Consider the following 20288-nt stretch of genomic DNA (forward strand, 5'->3'; position numbering starts at 1 on the left):
TGCCCCGAGCGGCGGCGGATGCGCGCTCCTTGAACGGGCGGAGATTGGGGGAGGGTCGCCCGGTGGCCCGGGAGGCGCCGCGGCCTTCCCGGGGCACCGCGCGGGGGCGAGGCCTGGCAAGGTGGCGAAGGCTGCAGGCGTGAGGTGAAGGCCGCAGGCCGGCCGGGCCGATTTTCGCTATGTAAATATCGGCGAGGGGGGGGGGAGGGACGGGGGACAAGATGGCGGCGGCTCGGCGCCTGCTGCAGGGGACGATTGAGGGGGTTGTCGGGAGGGGGAGCCGCCATCTTGAAGGCGGTGTCTGAAGAGAAAATTCCGCTACAGCCCGTGAGGGGGGGTCGGAGAGCGGGCGGCGGCGGCGGCGCCGGTGACGGGCCCCGGAGGCCCGGCACGGCAGCGTATGCACGCGGAGGGGGCGTGCTCGCTCCCCACAGCGGCCATTGCCCTTGCCGCCATGTTGGGCGCTCATGCTCTAGGCGCTCGGCGGCAGCGCCACCTTGCTGCCCTGCCTCCCGCAGCCCCGTGACTGGTTGCTGCTTCCGCTGCATTTTAACTGAGCTGCCGCAGGCGGCCATCTCGTCTCAGCGTTCCTGGCCCCGCGCCTCGCTCCTGCTCCCACCCGAGGGCCGTCGGGACGGGTGGCAGCCCAGCCATCTAGGCTCACCACAGCACATGGAACCCCACGACATTTTATTTTTACTCAATGTCATACGTGGCTCTTATGGTGCTCTCGATGCGGTTGTTTTCCAACACTCAATGTTTTCTCGAGTATTTGAATAAAGAAATAAAGATAAAATTTGATAGGAAATAAGTTCTCACCACTGTTTTATCCATTGGGGGGAAAATGTAAATTGCACAGCACGAAAATGGAGGAATAAATTTGTTAGGAAGTCTTTGCGACTCATTTATTTGAAAACAACTTTCTTGAAAAGGTGCCGTTAAGCTATTAGTGATCTGTTGGTATGAACTTTTTTTGAGGAGTAAGAAGGACAGAAAGTTTTCTTAATTTTCTTAATGATGCAGTATTGTTCATCTGCTTGTCCTGTGTTTTATTTAATTTGAAAATTTTTTAAAATTTGAAAAAGATTTTATTTTCTTAAAGATGCAGTATTGTTCATCTGCTTGTCCTGTGTTTTAGTTTCGTTACTTAATTTGAAAAAAATTCGTCCCTTAAAGGGCGTTTGATAGCGTACTGCACAACTCCCCCGTAAACTCAGAACCCAGTATTAGTGATGCACCGTGCTGGCTGATAAGAAAGATTAGAAAGGTTTTTGTAATGCAGACGGTGGCTGCCAGAAGTTCGTTGTTCTGAGGCGGTTGGGACGGAGGTGAAGTGCCCTGAAGTGCTGCCGTAAAAGGTACAGCCAATTACTGGGGTTCCAGAGGAAGTCAGGGTTTCATTTTGGAGCGTGAGGAAAGGGTTCCTGAAGTAGGTGACGTTTTGAGGTTACTTAAGGATGGGTAGAACTTTGTTAGGCAGAGGTGGGGGTGGGGAAAGGGCATTTCAAGGGTGAAGTGTCTTCACAAAAGAGCAGGAATTTGGGGGGGGGGGGAACCCAGCAAGTATTTATAGTTTGGCAGGAGTAGATGGTGACGGTGGGGGTGGGGTGGGAATCCTGGCTAGAAAAGGTGAAGGGGCTTAGACGACGGGGGAGGCGGTGGGGAAGTCCCGGAAGCCCTCAGGTAGGGTGATGACACACCTGGGCTGGACTTGATGTTCACTTAGCGGCTCCCGTGGACTAGGAAAAGTTCCCAAGTTGAGAGGTTTGAGCGATACTGAGAGTAGCAAGTGGATCATTGTTCTCACTGCCTGAACATCAGGACTTCAGAAGTTAAGGCAGCCAATTTTCATACTTTGTAACTGATCGGTTTGTACTAGAACAGCTGCTCCTCTTTTCTGTCCTCACTTCTCACTCCAAACATCCTCTTGCTCTGAGTTATAATTTCTGGAGTAAACGAAGAGTGAGAGGTTTCTAACTTTTCACATTCGGTGGTTGAGAATTGCAGAACTAGTGCTCTGGGTTTCTTTACGAAGGTAAGCAATGAACCTGTAAGTATTTTCATGGTAATTTCTTTAAGAAGTCAGTTTGAAAAGTTAGGTTAGAAGAAAGGTTACTAAAAAGGCAGCAGCCTTCAGATGGCCTTTTGCAATCCCTGTTCTTCCCCTTGGTGAGGGTCACTACCCTTTTGTTTGATATGGGACTAAGACTGTTGGCTAAGCCAAGCCTTCTCATGTTTTGATTAATATATGGGTGTCCTCGATGCATATGTGCAGAATGTGCTTCCTCGAATTTTATGATATAGATCTGTAGGTAGCATAAATATTCAGTAGCAAGTTGTTTCAGTTTTTCCATTTTTCTGGACGACAAGAGGGCAGAGCAGTAGTGCTCCATGAGAGGACGGGAGGGAACTGAGATTCTTGTGTTTATCCTAAGGGGCCATGGTTTAGAAAAGTTGGAGAAACAGTGCATTGTAGGAGGTGGACAAGAAGCAAGTTGCTAAGCAAGTGGGCTGCGGTTGTTGAGGTAGTAAGGATAAACATAAACTTAGGAGAAGAATCAGTTGCTTTATGTCTTGACAACTGGGAAAGACATGGGAGAGCTCTAAAAAAAGAGAAGATGGTGTAACTGCACACACAGTACAGCAGCCGTAGGTGTTCCCATGCGGCAAGAGTGGATGGTTACGATTAAGGAGACTCAAGTTGTATAGTTAAGGAGATGGATAAGTGCATAGTTTACAAGGATTTTTATTGGAAACTGTTAAATTTAGAATGTTTTTGCCTAAAAGGGTGGACCTTGGTGATCTGGAAAACCGGTGTAACACGTTATTACCCAACCATTTTTGATAAATGAGGTGTTAGTCTTTCATTTATGTGTATATTCAGATAGGTGTAAGGTTCTTTTTTAAATACGGGCCCACAGCGCATTAAAAAAGTTTTTTTCCCCCCCAACATTGCTCTTTGTAAATGCTTCCTCTTTAATCCCATCTGGGATCAAAGTAATTGTCACTGACTACTTGTGTTATTTTTGTGTTTGGGCACACTGGTGATTCCAGACTTTCTTTTTTATTCTTAAACTCCTCAACCCATCCTGAAACCCCTCAGTCTCTGTAGAGATTATCTAATCTCTTACATAAACCAGAAAGCTAGACAACAATCTGATCTACGCATCTGAGTTTCCTTCCTTTCCACTACATGCTCTTCCTCTGTCTCTACCTAGGCTTTCCTCCTGTTCTTTCTCTGCAGGAAGAATTGGCCTCCTTCAGGCCTGTCCTTGGGACTGTGTCCGTGATTCTGCTGCTTGCATTGCATCATTGCCCTCTACTTCTGCTGATGCCTTTCCCTCTCCTTAGAAGAAACATTCCTGGGTTTGCTCATCTACCAAAACCCCACTTGTCTACTCGTGCCTTTCACTAGTGCTTTTATTTCTTTTCACGGCACTTATTCCTAAATCCACTGTTTCCGAAATTGAGAAACTTACGCGGGATGTCAATGGGTGTATCAGATAAAAGTGTTCTTTGTTTCAGAAACTGTGCTGTCTTCTGTCATGGGATTTCCCTCAAGGTCGATCCTCCCTCTGTCCTTTTTCTTGAATCTTCGTCCCTGGTTTTAGTATCCTTTACCATGTTTTTCATCTAGCATTTCCAGTTGCCTACTGACCATCTTCTACCCAGGTATGTTATTATCTCAACATGGCTGAAACCACATTATCTGGTATTTCGTAGACGTCCAGACTATTTTATAGAAAGTCTTTTTTTCTCTTTCTTTCTTTCTACCCTGAGTCCTTAAAACAAGTCTTGCTGTCTAGCTTGCTTTTTGTTAATTGTATTACCGTTTTTTCCAGGCTCATTCTTCTCTGTCTCATATGGCAGTGTGGACGACTTTAATTTAGCATTAAACTTATTTAATGCTATTATATTTTAACTGTGTGTTATATTTCTGTCATTTTCCCCCCAAACTCTGAATGTGGAGATAGGTTCTCTTTTATTCTTCTCCTCTACCAGTACTTGGCGCATGGTCATTACCTCTAAAAGCAATTGTCTCGGTTATTGGGTGCAGAAAACTTTGTAGTTAATTCGTTTTCAAGTATTAAAGCATCTAGTCCATGTGTCCCTTGATGAAGGAGTGTACCTATTAAGGCACACCACATGAGCAGGGTAACCCCCGCTGCTCCACTGTTTGGTTAATATGGCTAGTCTCTTTATTCCTGTGAATTTATTTTTCCAAAGAACTTTTTTTTTATAAAAATCCAGGTTATCTCGTAACATTTTATTCAAAGGTAGGCACACTTTAAGGAAAACTATATGGGGAGTGCACGTACAGCCATTAAGATTTTTTTAAATATATTAAAACATTTTAAATTGTGAAATATTTCAGCACTACTGAAAAGCAAGTATCATCCAGATTTAACAGATCTTAATATTTTATTACTTATTTGCTTCATAACTTTTTTGTTTGTTTAAAAAAGGAAAATCTCACAGATCCACTTATTTATTTCTTAATGTTTTTTTTTAAATTTATTTTTGAGAGATAAAGAGAAAAGAGAGAGAGAGAGAGAGAGAGATAGCATGAGCAGGGGAGGGTCAGAGAGAGAGAGAGGGAGACACAGAATTTGAAGACAGGTTCCAGGCTCTGAGCTAGCTGTCAGCACAGAGCCTTACATGGGGCTTGAACCCACGAACCGTGAGATCATGACCTGAGCCGAAGCCAGACGCTCTACCAACTGAGCCACCCAGGTGCCCCTCACAGATCCATTTAAAGAGTGTCCCCCATCCCATTCCTGTCTTGTTTTTGCCAGAAGAAACGACTGTCCTAATATATTTGTACCAAAACTAGTATCAGGTATAGCTTTTTATGCTTTAACTTTATGTAAATGGTATCCTGTGTGTGTTATTTCATGGATTTTGTTTTCACTTAGCACTGTGTTTTTGAGATTTATCCATTTTGTACGTGGATCTAGTTCAGCGGTTCGCACAATGTGCTCTAGGAGTTCCCAGGGGTCCTTAAGATCGTTCTGGCTGCATTCTTGTGTGCACTGCGCAAGTGCTGTGCAGAGGCTGCACGACACATGATGTCATAATAGGTTGAACACAGAAGCAGTTGTGGGAATCCAGCTGTCCTCGCTTAAGCCTGTTTTAAAGAGATTTGCAGAAATGTAGAGTAATGCTACTCTTTCCTATTTTTTTTGGTTTCAAGATAGTTACTTTAAAATGTTATGTTTATATACAGTTGGCTTATTTTTTATGAATTCATAAATATTTTTTAAATGTTTCAGATTTAATCTGTACTATAAATATCTGTAGATATAACCCACAAAAAGAAAAACTTTGGGGTCCTCATTTTTTAAGAGTGTAAAAAGGGTCCTGGGACCAAGAAGTTTGAGAGCTACTGATCTGGTTCATTTTACTTGTATTTCAATGTATAAATATACTTTATACATGCTTTACTTATCCGTTCTTTGGAGGGGCCATTAGGTTGTTGGTAGTTTTGTGCAGTTTCAAACAATGCTGCTCTGAACATCCTTATACAGGGTTCTTCTCTCTGGAGATTATAGATGTAGAATTGCTCCATTCAAAAGTGTGCATTTGTCAACTTTGCTAGGAATTCCTAATCATCAAATTGTGTTCCATATGACACTCCCAACAGCTGCGTATGAGTCTCCCTTTCTCCAGACTACTGGCAAAAGATTAGCCTTCGCAGTTTTTTTCCAGTCTGTTTGGTATAAATTGTACCTCATTGCTGTTTTCATTTTGCATTTCTTAGGTTACTTTTGAGCTTGAGCTTTTTGCCCTACATATTTATTGGCCATTTGAATATTCTGTGACTTTGGTCCATTTTTCTAATTGTGCCTCTTTTCTATTGGATTATTTCCTTTTTCTCATTGGTTGGTGGATATTCTTTTCATACTCGGAATACTAATGATTTGTAATTATACATACTGAAAATATCATTTCCTAGTCTGTGGCTTATTTTGTAGCTTGTTTGTGTAGGACTTCATAAGGTGAAGGTAGTCTTCTCAGGTTTTTTTTTTGTTTATGGCTTATAGTTTTGGTATCTGTAAGAAATTGTTCCCTTACCCCAAAGTCATACCCAATACTTTGCTTTTCAGATTTAGATCATTATTCTTCTGAATTTTTTTTCTCTATATGGGGGTCTAATTTTATCTTTTTCATATGAATTCATTGAATAATTAGCCTTTCTCCCCGCTGATTCAGAATGAAACTTCTGAGGTTTGTTGTATTCTCATGTGAAAGTATCTGTTTCTTGTTTCTCTCTTCTTATTTCATTGGTCTGTTTGACTCTGTGTACACTCTGATTTCATAATGATAGCTTTTATAATTCTTTTTTTTTCCTTTATAACAGGTTCTTTTTCTTCAGAAATTTTGAAGTTCTTTTATTTTTGGGTCAGGTTGTCAATGTCTGTGAAAAACTATTGGATTTTATTGTATTTGTATCAAATTTATGGAATAAATATATGGATACATATATGCTAAGTAGTGGAGGTGGGATTTGAATCTGAGCATGCACTGGTGCTTTTCATAAAACTCTGGCACAACCTTTGATTTTTTTTCTTTTTTTTGCTAGATACTACGCAATTCTTATTTTGAATAGGATTTTGTTACTGGTTAATATTTTTATTTAGTTACTGCTAATGCAAAGGGAACACTGCGGGCTTACATATATTGATCATGTAACCTTGATGATCTTTTCTCTCACTGTATTTCATAGATTATGAGATGTCCTTTTCCCCCTGTACGTTTTAGCATTTCTAAAATCAAAATAGGTTTTCAGTAGGTGCCTACACATGCACACACTGGTCAGGACTCTTCATTTTGTCCTCACTTAAATGAGCATGTGCACTGTGGTGGTATTTCCTGCCACACAGTACACCTGAAGACAGGAGAAATCGTGAAATACATGTCTGACTGAAAAGAAAATCCTATAGATAATAATGGAGCATTTTAAGAAGTTCTGTATCACCATCATTCTTTTTGACAGAGGACTGTATTGTGAAGAAAGACTGAATAGCTTTGAGTAGAAAAGCAATCCATGCATGGTAGGACCCTGAATGTGAAGTTTTAGGAATACCCTACCAATTTCATTTTGCTTCTACTTTTCTTGCTATGTATGTGCAGGATCTGATAAAATATATGTAAGTCTAAAAGAATGGCCTCAATCTAAAATGAACATTCTAAATAAAGTATGACATCAGTTTAATTGTCAGTGGTTTTTTTTTTTTAGGCGTATGTAAAATAAGGATTCAACTTCTAGTTGGTAGTATCTTTAGATTCAATGAAATGTGTGAATAATAATAGTTTCTAATACTTTTGTATTTTCTAAGTAGTTGTATATGAATAATGAAGGTTTTATATCTTATTTTCCATGACTTTTTGCTAGTATTTCTTTTATTTATTTATTTATTTTTTTGGAACTGCATTGACTGCTGCCTTTAGCATAGTGTTGAATGGAAGCATTGGTAGCAGGCATCCTTGTCGAGGTACTTTAACGGAGTGTTTCTAATATTTTATCACCAAATACTATAGTGTATCGATTTGGTTTTTGGACAGACTATTTATTATTTGTTTATCTTCTACTTATCATTTAAGAGTTTTCGTCCTGCACAGGAGTTGATTTTTCTAGTGCTTTTGCTGCATCTATCTGTGTGATAAATTGCATTAATTGATTTTCTATTTTAAACCGTAGATTCCCCGGATATTTGCATCCCTTTGTCATTGCCATGTACTTGTCCTTTTTGATATAGTCTGTTTTGTTTTGATAACAAGGTTATGCTAACTTGATGAGTTATTTTTTGAAATGAGTTGTATTTAATAGGATATTCTGTTTCTTGAAAGTTAGAATTCATGTGTGAAACCTTTGTCTTTTGTGACTTGGTTTTTGAGACAGTAATACTTTCATGGTGAGAAGTTTTTTGGCTTTTCTGGAATTTTTTGGTTATTTATACAAAATGAACAATATTCTAGAAAAATATATATTTTCCAGTATATTGGCATAAAATATAGGCTTTTCTATTGACTTTAAAATATTAATTTCATTTACTTCTTTTTTTCCTGTTCAGTACTACCGGTAACTTGACTATATTATTAAGGCTTTCCAAATTATTCTTTTATTGATCCTTTCTGTTCCTGCCGATATGATTAATATTTCTTTCCTTCTATTTTATTTGCATTTATTCTGATATTTTAAAATTTTAAGTTGAAGATTTAGCTCATTAATATTTAATCTCTGCTCTTCTATGCCTTTATTTTATTTTTTTAAATTTTTTTAATTTTTTAAATTTTTTTTTTAATGTTTTATTTATTTTTAATACAGAGAGAGACAGAGCATGAGAGGGGGAGGGGCAGAGAGAGAAGGAGACACAGTACCGGAAGCAGGCTCCAGGCTCTGAGCTAGCTGTCAGCACAGAGCCCGACGCAGGGCTCGAACCCACGAACGTGAGATCTGACCTGAGCCGAAGCCAGTGGCTTAACCGACTGAGCCACCCAGGTGCCCCGCTATGCCTTTAAAACTATAATTTTTTTTTTCTGAACTATAACCGGATGCTGTGATTTTGACGTGAATTTTTATTATTTAAATATATTGTGATTTTCAAAATTAAAATTTTTTTTAATGTTTTATTTATTTTTGAGAGAGAGACAGAGACAGCGAGAGCAGGGGAGTGTCAGAGAGAGAGGGAGACACAGAATCCAAACACAGGCTCCAGGCTCTGAGCTAGTGATAGCGCCTTACAAGGGGCTCAAACCCAGAAACTGTGAGATCATGACCTGAGCCGAAGTCAGGTGCTTGACCAACTGAGCCACCCAGGCGCCCCAATTTTCTTATTGCCCCCTGAATTATTTAGAACGTTGTCTTCAAGTGTATGGTATTTTTTTTTCCTGCTTTATCTTGGGATATTTCTAATTTTACTGCATTATAGTTGGGGAACATTGATATGCAAAAATTAAATTGTATTTTTCCATACTAACAGTAAGCAATTTGAAAATCAAATGTAAAAGCCAATACCTCTTACTCAGCTGTAAAAAAGAATGAAATCTTGCCATTTGCAATGACATGGATGGAGCTAGAGAGTATTATGCTAAGTGAAACGAGTCCATCAAAGACAGATACCATATGATTTCACTCATAAGTGGAATTTAGGAAACAAAACAAACAAGCAAAGAGGAGAGAGAGAGAGGGGCAAACCAAGAAACAGACTCTTAACTGTAGAGAACAAACTGAGAGTTTCCTGAGGGGCTGTGTTAAATAGATGATGGGGATTAAGGAGTGCGCTTGTGATAAGTAGTGCAGAAGTGTTGAATCACTGTATGTGCACCTGAAACTAATCTTGCGCTGTATGTTAACTGGATTTAAATAAAAACATACTGGGGTACCTGGGTGGCTCAGTCTGACTTTTGGTTTCAGCTCAGGTCATGATCTCATGGTTCATGAGTTCAAGTCTCATAATGGGCCCTGTGCTGAGAGCATGGAGCCTGGTTGGGATTCTGTCTTCCTCTCTCTTTGCCCCTCCCATGTTCATGCTCTCTCTTTGTCTCAAAAATAAACAAACATCATAAAAAATAAATAAAAATATACTAAGATCTATAGTAAAAAGCCTTACTAAGAGCTGAATGAAGAATTAAAATAATGGGGGGAATTGCAGAGTTCCTGGATGAGAAGTGTCCATATTATATAAAGACATGAGTTACGATATGTAGAGATTTGATGGAATTCCAATCAAAATGCCAACAGGATTTTTTTTTGATATACCAGTTTTCAAATTTATATGGAAAAGTTAAGGGCCAGGAATAGCAAGGACAATCTTGAATAAACAGTTGGAAGACTTACCCTACTATATATTAAAGTTTATTATAAAGTTACAGTGATTAAAACAGTGCACACAAAGCTAGATTGATCAGTGGAATAGAATAGTCTGAAAGTAGACCTACATATATAAGGTCACCTGATATACAACAAAAGTGTATTGGGATTTGGATTGAATGTAGAGGATAGTTGAGGGAGAATTGATAGTATTGATTCAACATATTGAAAAGCAAGAATTTTTTTCAGTTTTTATTTAAATTCCAGTTGGTTAAGTAATACACTATAGTATGTCAGGTGTATGATACAGTGATTCATCAATTCCATACAGCACCCAGTGCTCATCACAAGTGCACTCCTTAATTTCCATCACCTATTTAACCCATCCCCCCCACCTCCCCTTTGGTAATCATCCGTTTGCTGTGAATAGTTAAGAGTCTGTTTCTTGGTTTGCCTGTACCGCCCCCCGTTTTTGCTCATTTGTTTCATTTCTTAAATTCCACGTATGAGTAAAATCATATGGTATTTGTCTTTCTCTGACTGACTTCGCTCAGCATAATACTCTCTAGCTCTATCCATGTCATTGCAAATGGCAAGATTCCTTTCTTGTTTATAGATTAGTATTATTCCATTGTATATATATTTACCACATCTTCTTTATTCATCAGTCAGTGGACAGTTGGGCTGTTTCCATAATTTGGTTATTGTAGATAATTCTGCTATAGAAATGAAAGTACATGTATCCCTTTGAATTAGTATTTTTTAATTGGGTGAGTACTCAGGAATATGATTGGATTGCTGGATCCTAGGGTAGTTCTGTTTTTAACTTTTTGAGGAACCTCCATACTGTTTTCCAGAGTGGCTGTACCAGTTTGTATTCCCACCAGGGGTGCAAAAGTTCCCTTTCTCCACATCCTCACCAATACCTTGTTTCTTGTGTTGTTAATTTTAGCCATTCTGACAGGCATCGGGTGGTATCTCATTGTGGTTTTGATTTGCATTTCCCTGATGAAGAGTGATGTTGGCCATCTGTATGTCATCTTTGGAAAAGTGTCTTCATGTCTTCTCATTTTTAAATTGGATTATTTGTTTTTTGGGTGTTGAGTTGTATAAGTCCTTTATATATTACGGATACTAATCCTTTATTAGGTAGGTCATTTGCAAATATCTTCTCCCATTCCATGGGTTGCCTTTTAGGTTTGTTGATTGTTTCCTTTGCCGCATAGAAGCTTTTTATTTTGTTGAAGTCTAAACAGTTTAATTTTGCTTCTTGCCTCAGGAGACATACCTAGAAAGAAGTTGCTGTGGTCCATGTCAAAGAGGTACTACTGCTTGTATTGTCCTCTATTTTTATGATTTCAGATCTCACATTTAGGTGTTTTGTCTATTTTGCATTTCTTTTTGAGTTTGGCATAAGAAAGTGGTCCAGTTTCATTATTTTCCATGTTGCTGTCCATTTTTCCTAACACCGTTTTGTTGAAGAGACTTATCTTTTTCCCATTGGATATTCTTTCCTGTTTTGTCAAAGATTAGCTGACAATATAGTTGGGGATTTGAAGAGCAAGATTGATTTCTTTATATATCTGTGTTTTTTAAAATGAAAACATTTTTTTGAGAGATTGACTGTGATTGGGGGTGGGGCAGAGAGAGAGAGGGAGAGAGAGAGGGAGGGAGAGAGAGAATCCCAAGCAGGCTTCGCTCTGTTAGTGCAGAGCCTGATGTGGGGCTCGAAGCCATGAACCACAAGATCATGACCTGAGAGGAAACCAAGAGTTAGATGCTTAACAGACTGAGCCACCCAGGCGTCCCTATTTGTGTTTTTTTTTAATCCCACGTAGAGTTTTCAAGTATTTTTGTCAATGGAATTTAAATGTTTTATATAACAAAGCTTTTGTCTTCAAGTATATTAATTTTGTACCAGCACAGTTTATGAAATCATACTGGTAGTAATTTTTCAGTTGATTTCTTTTGGATTTCCTAGATATATCATATATAAATAAGTCTAATTTCTTTCAAATAGTAATTATATTTTGCATTTTATTATCTTACCTAATCATATTGGTTAATAAATTCCCATACAATCTTAATAATAGTGTTAATGGGTATCCTTGTCTTAATTGACTTCAGAAGAAATACTTTTAGTGTTTTACCTTTGTTTTAATCCATGCTTTTTGTTATAAGTTGATACATCATTCTCTTATCCAAAACCACATGTTGTAACATGAACTAGTTTAAGATTTGCATATAGTCTTGTGTTGTTTATAATTTATAAAATTATTATAAAATTCTCCCTTTAAGAATGTACAGTTGGGTGGTTTTTATTAAATTCAGAGTTGTAAAATCATCACCACTAATTTTAGGACCCCAAAATTTTCACCCCAAAAAGAAACCCTGTGTCCATTAGCATCACTACCCAACCCCCACCCCTGACAACCACTAATCTGCTTTATATCTTTATGTATTTGGCTATTCCTGACATTGATTATGTGGTCTTTTGTGTTGGCTTCTTTCACTTACTGTATTCTTTCCAAGGATCATCCATGTTGTAGCTTGTATTTGTATTTCATTCCTATTGTATTTTTTAACTGTTATAATGTTTTTCTATTCCAATTCGACTGAATAACTTTTAAATTTAAAAAAATTGATATACTCAGAGTATGAGAAATGAAAAAGGGACAAAAAAGGAGGCATCCTAACTCATTGTTCAAAATTATATCCCTACTCTGCCCAGACCTGGAGAGATACCACCAAAAACAAAATAACAACAGAAATAGACGTTGAATTTCACCTTTTTGGCATCTATTAAGAAAATTAGAATTTTCTTTCTTTTGATTTGTTAATTTAGGCCATTATTTGGCTCTGTCTTTGAATTCTAGACTAACCATACTTCGTCAAGGTGCCCATGCCTGAGTGCACGCATGCATAGTTTTTTACAAGATGGATCACATTTGTAGACACTTAACTTGGGATTCATAATTAATCAGATTTGTAGTTTGATTACAGTATTTTTCTTAGGTTTTTAAAAAATGGTCAACTTTTGTAAAAGGGATCAAGAAAGCTTTACTCCTCTGTCCTGGCAGCTCCATCCTAGAGCTTGTTGAAAGGGTAAGAGACAACTCCTTTATTTAAAAAAATTTTTCTCCCAATTTCATGGTGAGGGTTTTTCTTTATTGACTTAATAATGATAACTTACATTTCTCCTCAATGTGCTAACGTAGAATTATAGATGATTTTCTTACAAAAGTTTAATTTTTTTCTGTGTGTGTGTGTTTTTTCTTTATCATTTCAAATGCTATATGTTTGTTCTTTCAGTCACCGCTTCCTGCTTTGGATTATTATTTAGTAGTATATTACTATCTCCCTAAACTCCTGAAAGGGGCCAGGTTTGGCTTCTTTTGGGCAGGGAGTGGGGTGGAGGGGTGGGGCGCCCAAAGCTGGCTCCCTAACTTTGTTCCAGAGAATGATCATGGAATTACTGTTGCTGAACCTGGAGTTGATACTCAGTGGAGCATACCATTCTTAGTCTTATAAGAAGCAGGTGTTCCCTCAACATAGGGGTTTGTAAAAAAAAAAAAAAAAAATAATAATAATAATAATAAAGTAAATGAGAAAAAAGTGGGTATATTGCAAACCAGTTCCTGTGGTGTCTAACCTGATCTCTCTCCCTCTGTTTTGATTATTAAAGGATTTAATAAGTTATGGGTACAAAACATACTATTGATTGCATTGGCAAAAGATCAATATAAAAACATTCTCTCATTCTGCAACTGTCAATTTAAAAATTTTGTTGTAGTTGTTGAAAAGCCTGGTGTTGCATTCTTGCCAGTGTTTAACACGCACAGAGAACATTTGTTAGTATCCGCGCTGAGTTTACAGAACCTCACAGTCCCAAGGTAATGTGTTTAGGGAAAGCAATAATAAGCATATGTTCATGCAGGTGAGGGAAAGAGTATGGTGCATATTAGTCAAGTTGCTGTAATTTTAAGTAGTTTTATAGTTTAAGAATATTTAAAATGGCTTAAAAACCATGAAGCTGTAGGGGCACCTGGGTGGCTTCTGACTCTTGGTTTCAGCCCATGTCTTGATCTCATGGTTTTTGAGTTTGAGTTTGAGCCCCACGTTGGGCTGTGTGCTGACAGTGCGGAGCCTGCTTGGGATCCTCTCTCTCTCTCTCTCTCAAAAAATAAATTAAAAACTGTAGCTCTCATACATGATTTATACAACTAGTTAATAGAAAACTAAGGAGAGCACTTGTTAGCTTGAATGAATTAAAATGAAAGTACGAGTGCTTTAGTCTAAAAAAACCCCCAAGTTCTAATGCATTATCAGAAAGATTTTCTAATATAAGGAGATTTTACTCAGTAAGAAGGAGTTTGATAAGAAAAGCACTTACTCAATTAACAATTTCGGGAATGATCAATTCAGAGATGTATTAAATGCCCAGTTTTGGGGAAAATGTCAGATGCAAGAAAAAGGAAAAGAGGAGGAAAAGTTTCTGATAATACCAGCCTTTGTTCATGTACTGCATTTGACAGAAATTGACCTTTAAAAAAGTTCTCCCCCTGTTTTATATAGTTTAACTATTCTATATACAATGTAGTTTAATTTCCATTTCATATCATGTCAGAAAACTGTCTTTATCCTTTGATCACATTGAGTGTTTGACACATTCTACTTCAGTACCCCTGCACCTAAAGACAGAATACTGGGGCGCCTGGGTGGCTCAGTCGGTTGGGCGGCCGACTTTGGCTCAGGTCCTGATTTCAACAGTTTGTGGGTTCAAGCCCTGCTTCAGGTTCTGTGCTGACAGTTCAGAGCCTGGAGCTTGCTTCAGATTTTGTGTTTCCCTCTCTTTCTGTCCCACCCCTGCTTGCACTCTCTCTTTCTCAAAAATAAAAATAAACCTTAAAAAAAATAAAGGCAAAATACTTCATTAGAGGAAATATATGAATTAAATTCCTGTTCAAAATCTCAGCGAAGGTGAATAAACTATTTTAAAAATATGTTTCATGATAAAATCAAGAAGAGTGATCCAGAAAAAAGAGTTTATATATGTTATTTTTAAATTGAAGTGTAATTGACAGTGTTATATTAGTTTCACTGTATTACTTACATTTCAGTATATTTAGTGTATATAGTATAATATATTCAGTGTATTAAAACATAGTGACTCAATATTTATATACTTTGTGAAGTAATCACCATGTTAAGTCTAGCTACCATCTGTCACTCTACAAAGTTATTAAATATTATTGACTGAATTCCCTATGATGTACATTGTATGCCTGCCATGTCTTAATTTGTAACTGGAAGTTTGTACCTTTTACTTCCCTTACCCATTTTGTGCATCCCCTTCCAACTCATACAATAGATTGTTGTGTAATGAGCATGGATTGATGAACTATTGAATGCATTAAGTAGCAGTATTTTGTTAAGGAGATTGTACTGCTTTACATATGGAAAATTAGTTAGAAAGTGTGTGCATTTCCTCTCGTCAAGCTACAGTCTTACATGCAAAGGCATTTAAAAACTAGTGCTTAGTGTTGATAGCATATCAGTCCAACTAGATTTAGAAGGTACTTTGGCAACTCTTAATCTGAGCATGAATAAGGGCTTTGGAAAAATAAGGCATTAAGAAGGCTTGTCATTTTAGGACCATATTTTAATAGATGTTGAAAGTTCAAACTTTTAGACTTTAAACAAAACTGTGAATTTGATGGGCTCAAAATGATTCTATGGAAAAAACTAATCTGAAATAAAAACTTGGCACTGTAATTTTGAGCAAGTGTACAGTCTTTCCAAGGAGGATGGGACAAGGAAGGACGGGGCTCTGCAGTTTACAGCAGCATTCATTTTCTCCTCTTCTTGTTGGAGAGGGTGGACAAGGTTGTTTGAAAACAAAGTATTCTCTCCTTCAGGAATGGAATGTAAAATAAAGCTGTTAGATTAATATTGTTAATTATATTCATCTCTTTCCTTAGTTTTTGAGTCTTTGATCTGTCCAGTGTTGATAAGACTTGTAATTTGTCACTATTGGTTTTTTTTGTTTTCTGTCTCATAGTTTTTTGTTTTTATATATTTGCATGCTGTTTTTATTTGACATACAAATTCACAATGACTTCAAATTTAAGATAGCCTAGAGAACATACAATTTACTTTTTTTCCCTTTCAAAATCACATTGAGGAATAGAAAAATAAATCCAGAGAAACAAAAAACCCCGAGAGGTATGTTATTTGCAAACCAGGATGATAAATTTCTAGTCGAATAAAACATTTGGGACTCAATTAATGGCAAAACCCTAAAGAGCTTAGTGGCATTTTTCAGAAAGTTGGAAGGACTATCCAAAGATTTCATTTTGCATTATCCCCAGTGTCAAAAGCAGGAATGTCCTAGGAGGAAGAGCAAGTCATGGGCACAGCCAGATAATTAAAAGTAGGAAAAGCTAAGTCATTTACCTGTCAGTATAGATGTCTTCTAGTGTAGTTTTCCTCCTAAGATAATGCCAGAAATTCAACTCTCTGATTTGCAAATTCGTCCATAGGAAATTCCAAAGTAGGTACTTGGGGGTGGGGGGGGGGAGCAGTGCTTTAGGTAGCTTGTAGTGATCCTGAAGGATATTGGACCTTCAGTACTTGGCCACCATTAAAGAAAAGCCTGGCTGGTTACATGGTTCCTTTCTCTCCCTTGGACTCATTCTTCTAGACTCTAGACCTCTAAATGTGGTCATGATTTAGGTTCATTGCAAATAAAGATTCTCACTTGAGCTGAGTAAATATAACCTAGCTATCAGAAAGTAATTCTGATTTAGATCTTCATCTACAGATATGAATGGACAACCTAGAAGAATTATGCTTTTGGGGAAAACCAGCAGCCTGAAAGAGAGGCACCAAATCCAAGTGATTGAATAATGAGACAGCAGAGGAGACAGTTTAATATAAAATACAGAATTAACTTTAAATCTTCAGAGACATTTGGTAAGATACTGTATCCACTAAAAGAGAAAAGATTGCTGTGAAAAAGTTTATTTTGATATTAAAATATGACCTTTTAGATAAAATTAAATAGAATGAAAATCAAATGAGCTAGCCTAGAAGAAAGAGTTAAGGGTTCTGAGAATACAGTAAAAAGAAAATATCAGGGGAAAATTAAGGTAACATCGAGGCTAGATTTAGGAGTCTTTGCATCCTATAATAGAAATTCTAATATGAATTAACAGAGAAAATGGAAGCAAGTATAGAAACAACAGAAGAAAATTCCTTGAGTTAAAGAAAAACTCGTCTTTTTTTTTTTCTCCCAAGGAATCTTTATGTCGAACATGGGGCTTGAACTCCTAACCCTCAGATCAAGACTTGCATGCTCTTGTGACTGAGCGAGCCAGATGCCCCTTAGAAGATGATTAGAAGGGCTTGTTGGGTTCTGGATTTAAGACATCAGAGGTTGTTAGAGAGGTAGCAGTGAATATAGAAGACTTGATGAATTTAAGTATCTAGCATAGGGACAAATTTAATTTAAGGGCTGAATTGGTAAGAGAAGTGAAATAGAATTCCAAACTTGAAAATTAGGCATCTGGGGACACCTGGGTGGCTCAGTTGCTTAAGTGTCCATCTCTTGATTTCATCTCTGGTCATGATCTCATAGTTCACTTCGCAAGATTGAGCCCCATGTCGGGCCCTGTGCTGACAGGAGCCTGCTTGGGATTCTCTCTCCCTCTCCCTATGCCCCTCCCCCACTTACACGAGTGAACTTTCTCAAAATAAATTAAAAAATTTAGGCATGTGAAGAAATGGGCAACATCGAACAATACGGGGACAAAATAAGAAAGAAATGTAACTTAGGAGGGAAGATTTAAATATAAATTTTCACCAGTTCCACTTTCACTCTAAGAAAAATTCTGTTAGGGGCCCCTGCCTGGCTCACTTGATAGACCATGTGACTCTTGATCTCAGGGTCAGGAATTTGAGCCCCATTGTAGGTAGAGTTTACTTTTAAAAAAAAAAAAAAAAGGAAAGAAAACAATTCTTTTAGAGACAGATCTGGCTTTTGCCTTTCCTGCAGCTTGAGCGGTTCCATCTACAGGGTGTTGTACAATTGTTTCTCTGAGTTTGATTTAGGGAGAGGAACTAGAGTTGAGTCATCAAATTAAAAGCCAATGAGTTTTGGGGAGATCAAAAGTAATTATTATGTGCATATTAGCTGCAATATGTGAAGTGAAAATGTAAGCACCCTGTTAACTTGCCTAAGAGGGAGATCATCACAGTGTCTAGGCATCAAGAGATCCAAAAGGGAAATGTCTTAAATTCATTGTCCCTGATTTAAGATTGATAAATACCCTTGTTCTGCCTATTAACTTGGTATGGTATTTTTATTACCTGGGAAGGGAGTATTTTACTGAGCTTGAGGTAAGAGTGGGGTCCCGGAAGTATTTTGAAGACATTTGATAATCAGACAAAATGCTAGTATGTCTCCAAATTGTTAGTCTTGGTTCTCTGAACTGTTCTGCTTATTTGTCTTCAAATTCAAGTGATATCTGAGCTTGGTTCTTGAAGCAAAGGCAGGAACAATTTAAGTTACAATATTAGTGTATGTTCCCTACTCTTAGACTTTGTCTAACAATCTGAGAAATCTTTTGAGCAAGTTCTGTTCTAAGAACATTGGTTTCATTCTGGTGGTCAGAATTACTTCTAACCCCTTAGGGGTTATGGAGTTGAAGGACAGTCATCTCAGCTTGGAAGTTTTTTCTTATTTGAGTTTTTATAATGACAAAATAGAAGGAAAAATAAGCAGTCAAAACTGTTTTAACAATTACTTCTCACCTAAGTCAAAATAAGGTGAGTAGATTGCCCTTCATTTGGGCTAGAATACCTGTTAGAAAGTCAATGGAGGGGCGCTTGGGTGGCTCACTCGGTTGATCATCTGGCTCTTGACTTCAGCTTGAGTCATGATCACGTGATTTATGGGTTAGAACCCCACATCAGGCTCCCTTCTGGCAACTTTGTGGAGCTTGCCTGGGGTTCTCTCTTCCCCTCTCTGCCCCTCCCCAGCTCTTTTGGGGGAGGGCAGCGTGTTCTCTCTCTTTCAATATAAATAAACTTTAAAAAAAGAGAAATGGATATGATGTGAAACGATGGGACTAATAGCACATAAGTCTGTTGTGGTAGCTCCGGTTAGTGTTTTAGAGCACCTTTAATATTGCGGAAGTGCAGGGCTTTCCGAACAAGCCAGTGCCCAGGAACAAAGTAGGGCTTTCATCCCCCAGGGGTTTGGCTGAGAGTGAGTGGTGACAGTGGGGAAAAAAAGGACAGGGACAGATTCCTGAGAGGTTGTGGGGAAGAAATGAAGAACGTCTGACAACCTGACTGAATTTAGCAGGGAGGAAGGAAAGGCCATGGTGGTCATGTCAGGAGAAAGCAGAGTTGTGTCCTGATGAAAATACTCCACAGACTGGTAGGGGTGTTAGGTGCTATCCCGAGTATGTAGACTTGGGGACTCCCCTTTGCATAAATGGTAGTTGAAACCGTGGCATAAAAGCAGAAGAGAAGAGGGCTGGGCGAGGCTGCAGTAAGGAGCTGGGAGGCAGAGGAGCCAGCGGTTGGGAAGATGGGAAGAAACCTGAGGAAGGAGAGAACTTGAGAATTGGAGGGTTCGGTTACCTGTCAGACTCTAAGAGAAAAGCCCAGGAGGATGAACGCCCAGCACAGGAGTTAGTGCGCAGCTTGAGAGTGTTAGAGCTGATGGGATTGGGTTTATGTAGGGAAGTTGGTGAGAGGGCCTTCATACCTTAACAAATCCTGTTTATTGCCGTCTTAATTGGCTTAGCTTAATTTCGGGTTGTAGTATAGCATTATGTTTAGAAGATAATTTACAGTTTATCATTTTGTAATTACATTATTAAAGTGGGGAGAAGAGAAAGCACTATGGCCAGAGGTGATTTTAATGGGAAGAGAGCAGTTGGCAACTTCTTCAGAGCATGTACAGTTTCCATTTTTCAGAGTTGAAAATTGTTGTTTAAAAAAAATTTTTTTTAACGTTTATGTATTTTTGAGAGAGACAGAGACTGAGCGGGGGAGGAGGAGAGAAAGAGGGAGACAACAGAATCTGAAGCAGGCTCCAGGCTCTGAGCTGTCAGCACAGAGCCGGACGCAGAGCCCGAACCCACGAACTGTGAGATACTGACCTGAGTCGAAGTCGACACTTGACAGACTGAGCCATCCAGGCGCCCCTGTTGTTCTTTTTAATTTGAAGCATTTTGAATAAATAACATGAAACATGTCCTTCCTTGAAAATGAATAGAAAATGTCTCAGAGTTGATATGTTGAAAATTAAGTTATTATATTAATGTTATTTGAGTTTCTCATGGGTATATAAATATTTATATTTATATGTAAGTTTAGCATCTGAAGATAAGATCTGTATAAGTAAATAGTTATTTATGGCAAACAAGTAAAATCAGAGAAGAACAGTAAAGGTGCTATA

General features: G+C 38.2%; 2 protein-coding genes across 5 annotated transcripts in view; one reads left to right on the forward strand and one right to left on the reverse strand.

The window, feature by feature from the left end:
- The window catches only part of LOC115283348 (formin-like protein 5), a 10225-nt gene extending 9650 nt beyond the window's left edge, over positions 1–575 (reverse strand). The window contains exon 1 of the mRNA XM_029929628.1: positions 4–575. Within this exon, the coding sequence (XP_029785488.1) occupies positions 4–575 (572 nt within the window). The remainder of the gene's footprint in view (positions 1–3) is intronic.
- Positions 1–20288, forward strand: part of ZFX (zinc finger protein X-linked) — a 52674-nt gene that overhangs the window by 323 nt on the left and 32063 nt on the right. The window contains exon 1 of one of the 4 annotated variants that reach the window (XM_029930127.1): positions 1088–1358. The exons of 2 other annotated variants lie outside the window; for them this stretch is intronic. The gene's annotated coding sequence lies outside the window, so the exon portion shown is untranslated. Of the gene's footprint in view, positions 1–1087; positions 1359–12622; positions 12920–20288 lie in introns of those variants that run through there. One more of the 4 variants, XM_029930126.1, reaches the window with a different exon arrangement.

The sequence above is a fragment of the Suricata suricatta genome, chromosome X (assembly GCF_006229205.1).
Source record: "Suricata suricatta isolate VVHF042 chromosome X, meerkat_22Aug2017_6uvM2_HiC, whole genome shotgun sequence".
NCBI lineage: Eukaryota > Metazoa > Chordata > Mammalia > Carnivora > Herpestidae > Suricata > Suricata suricatta.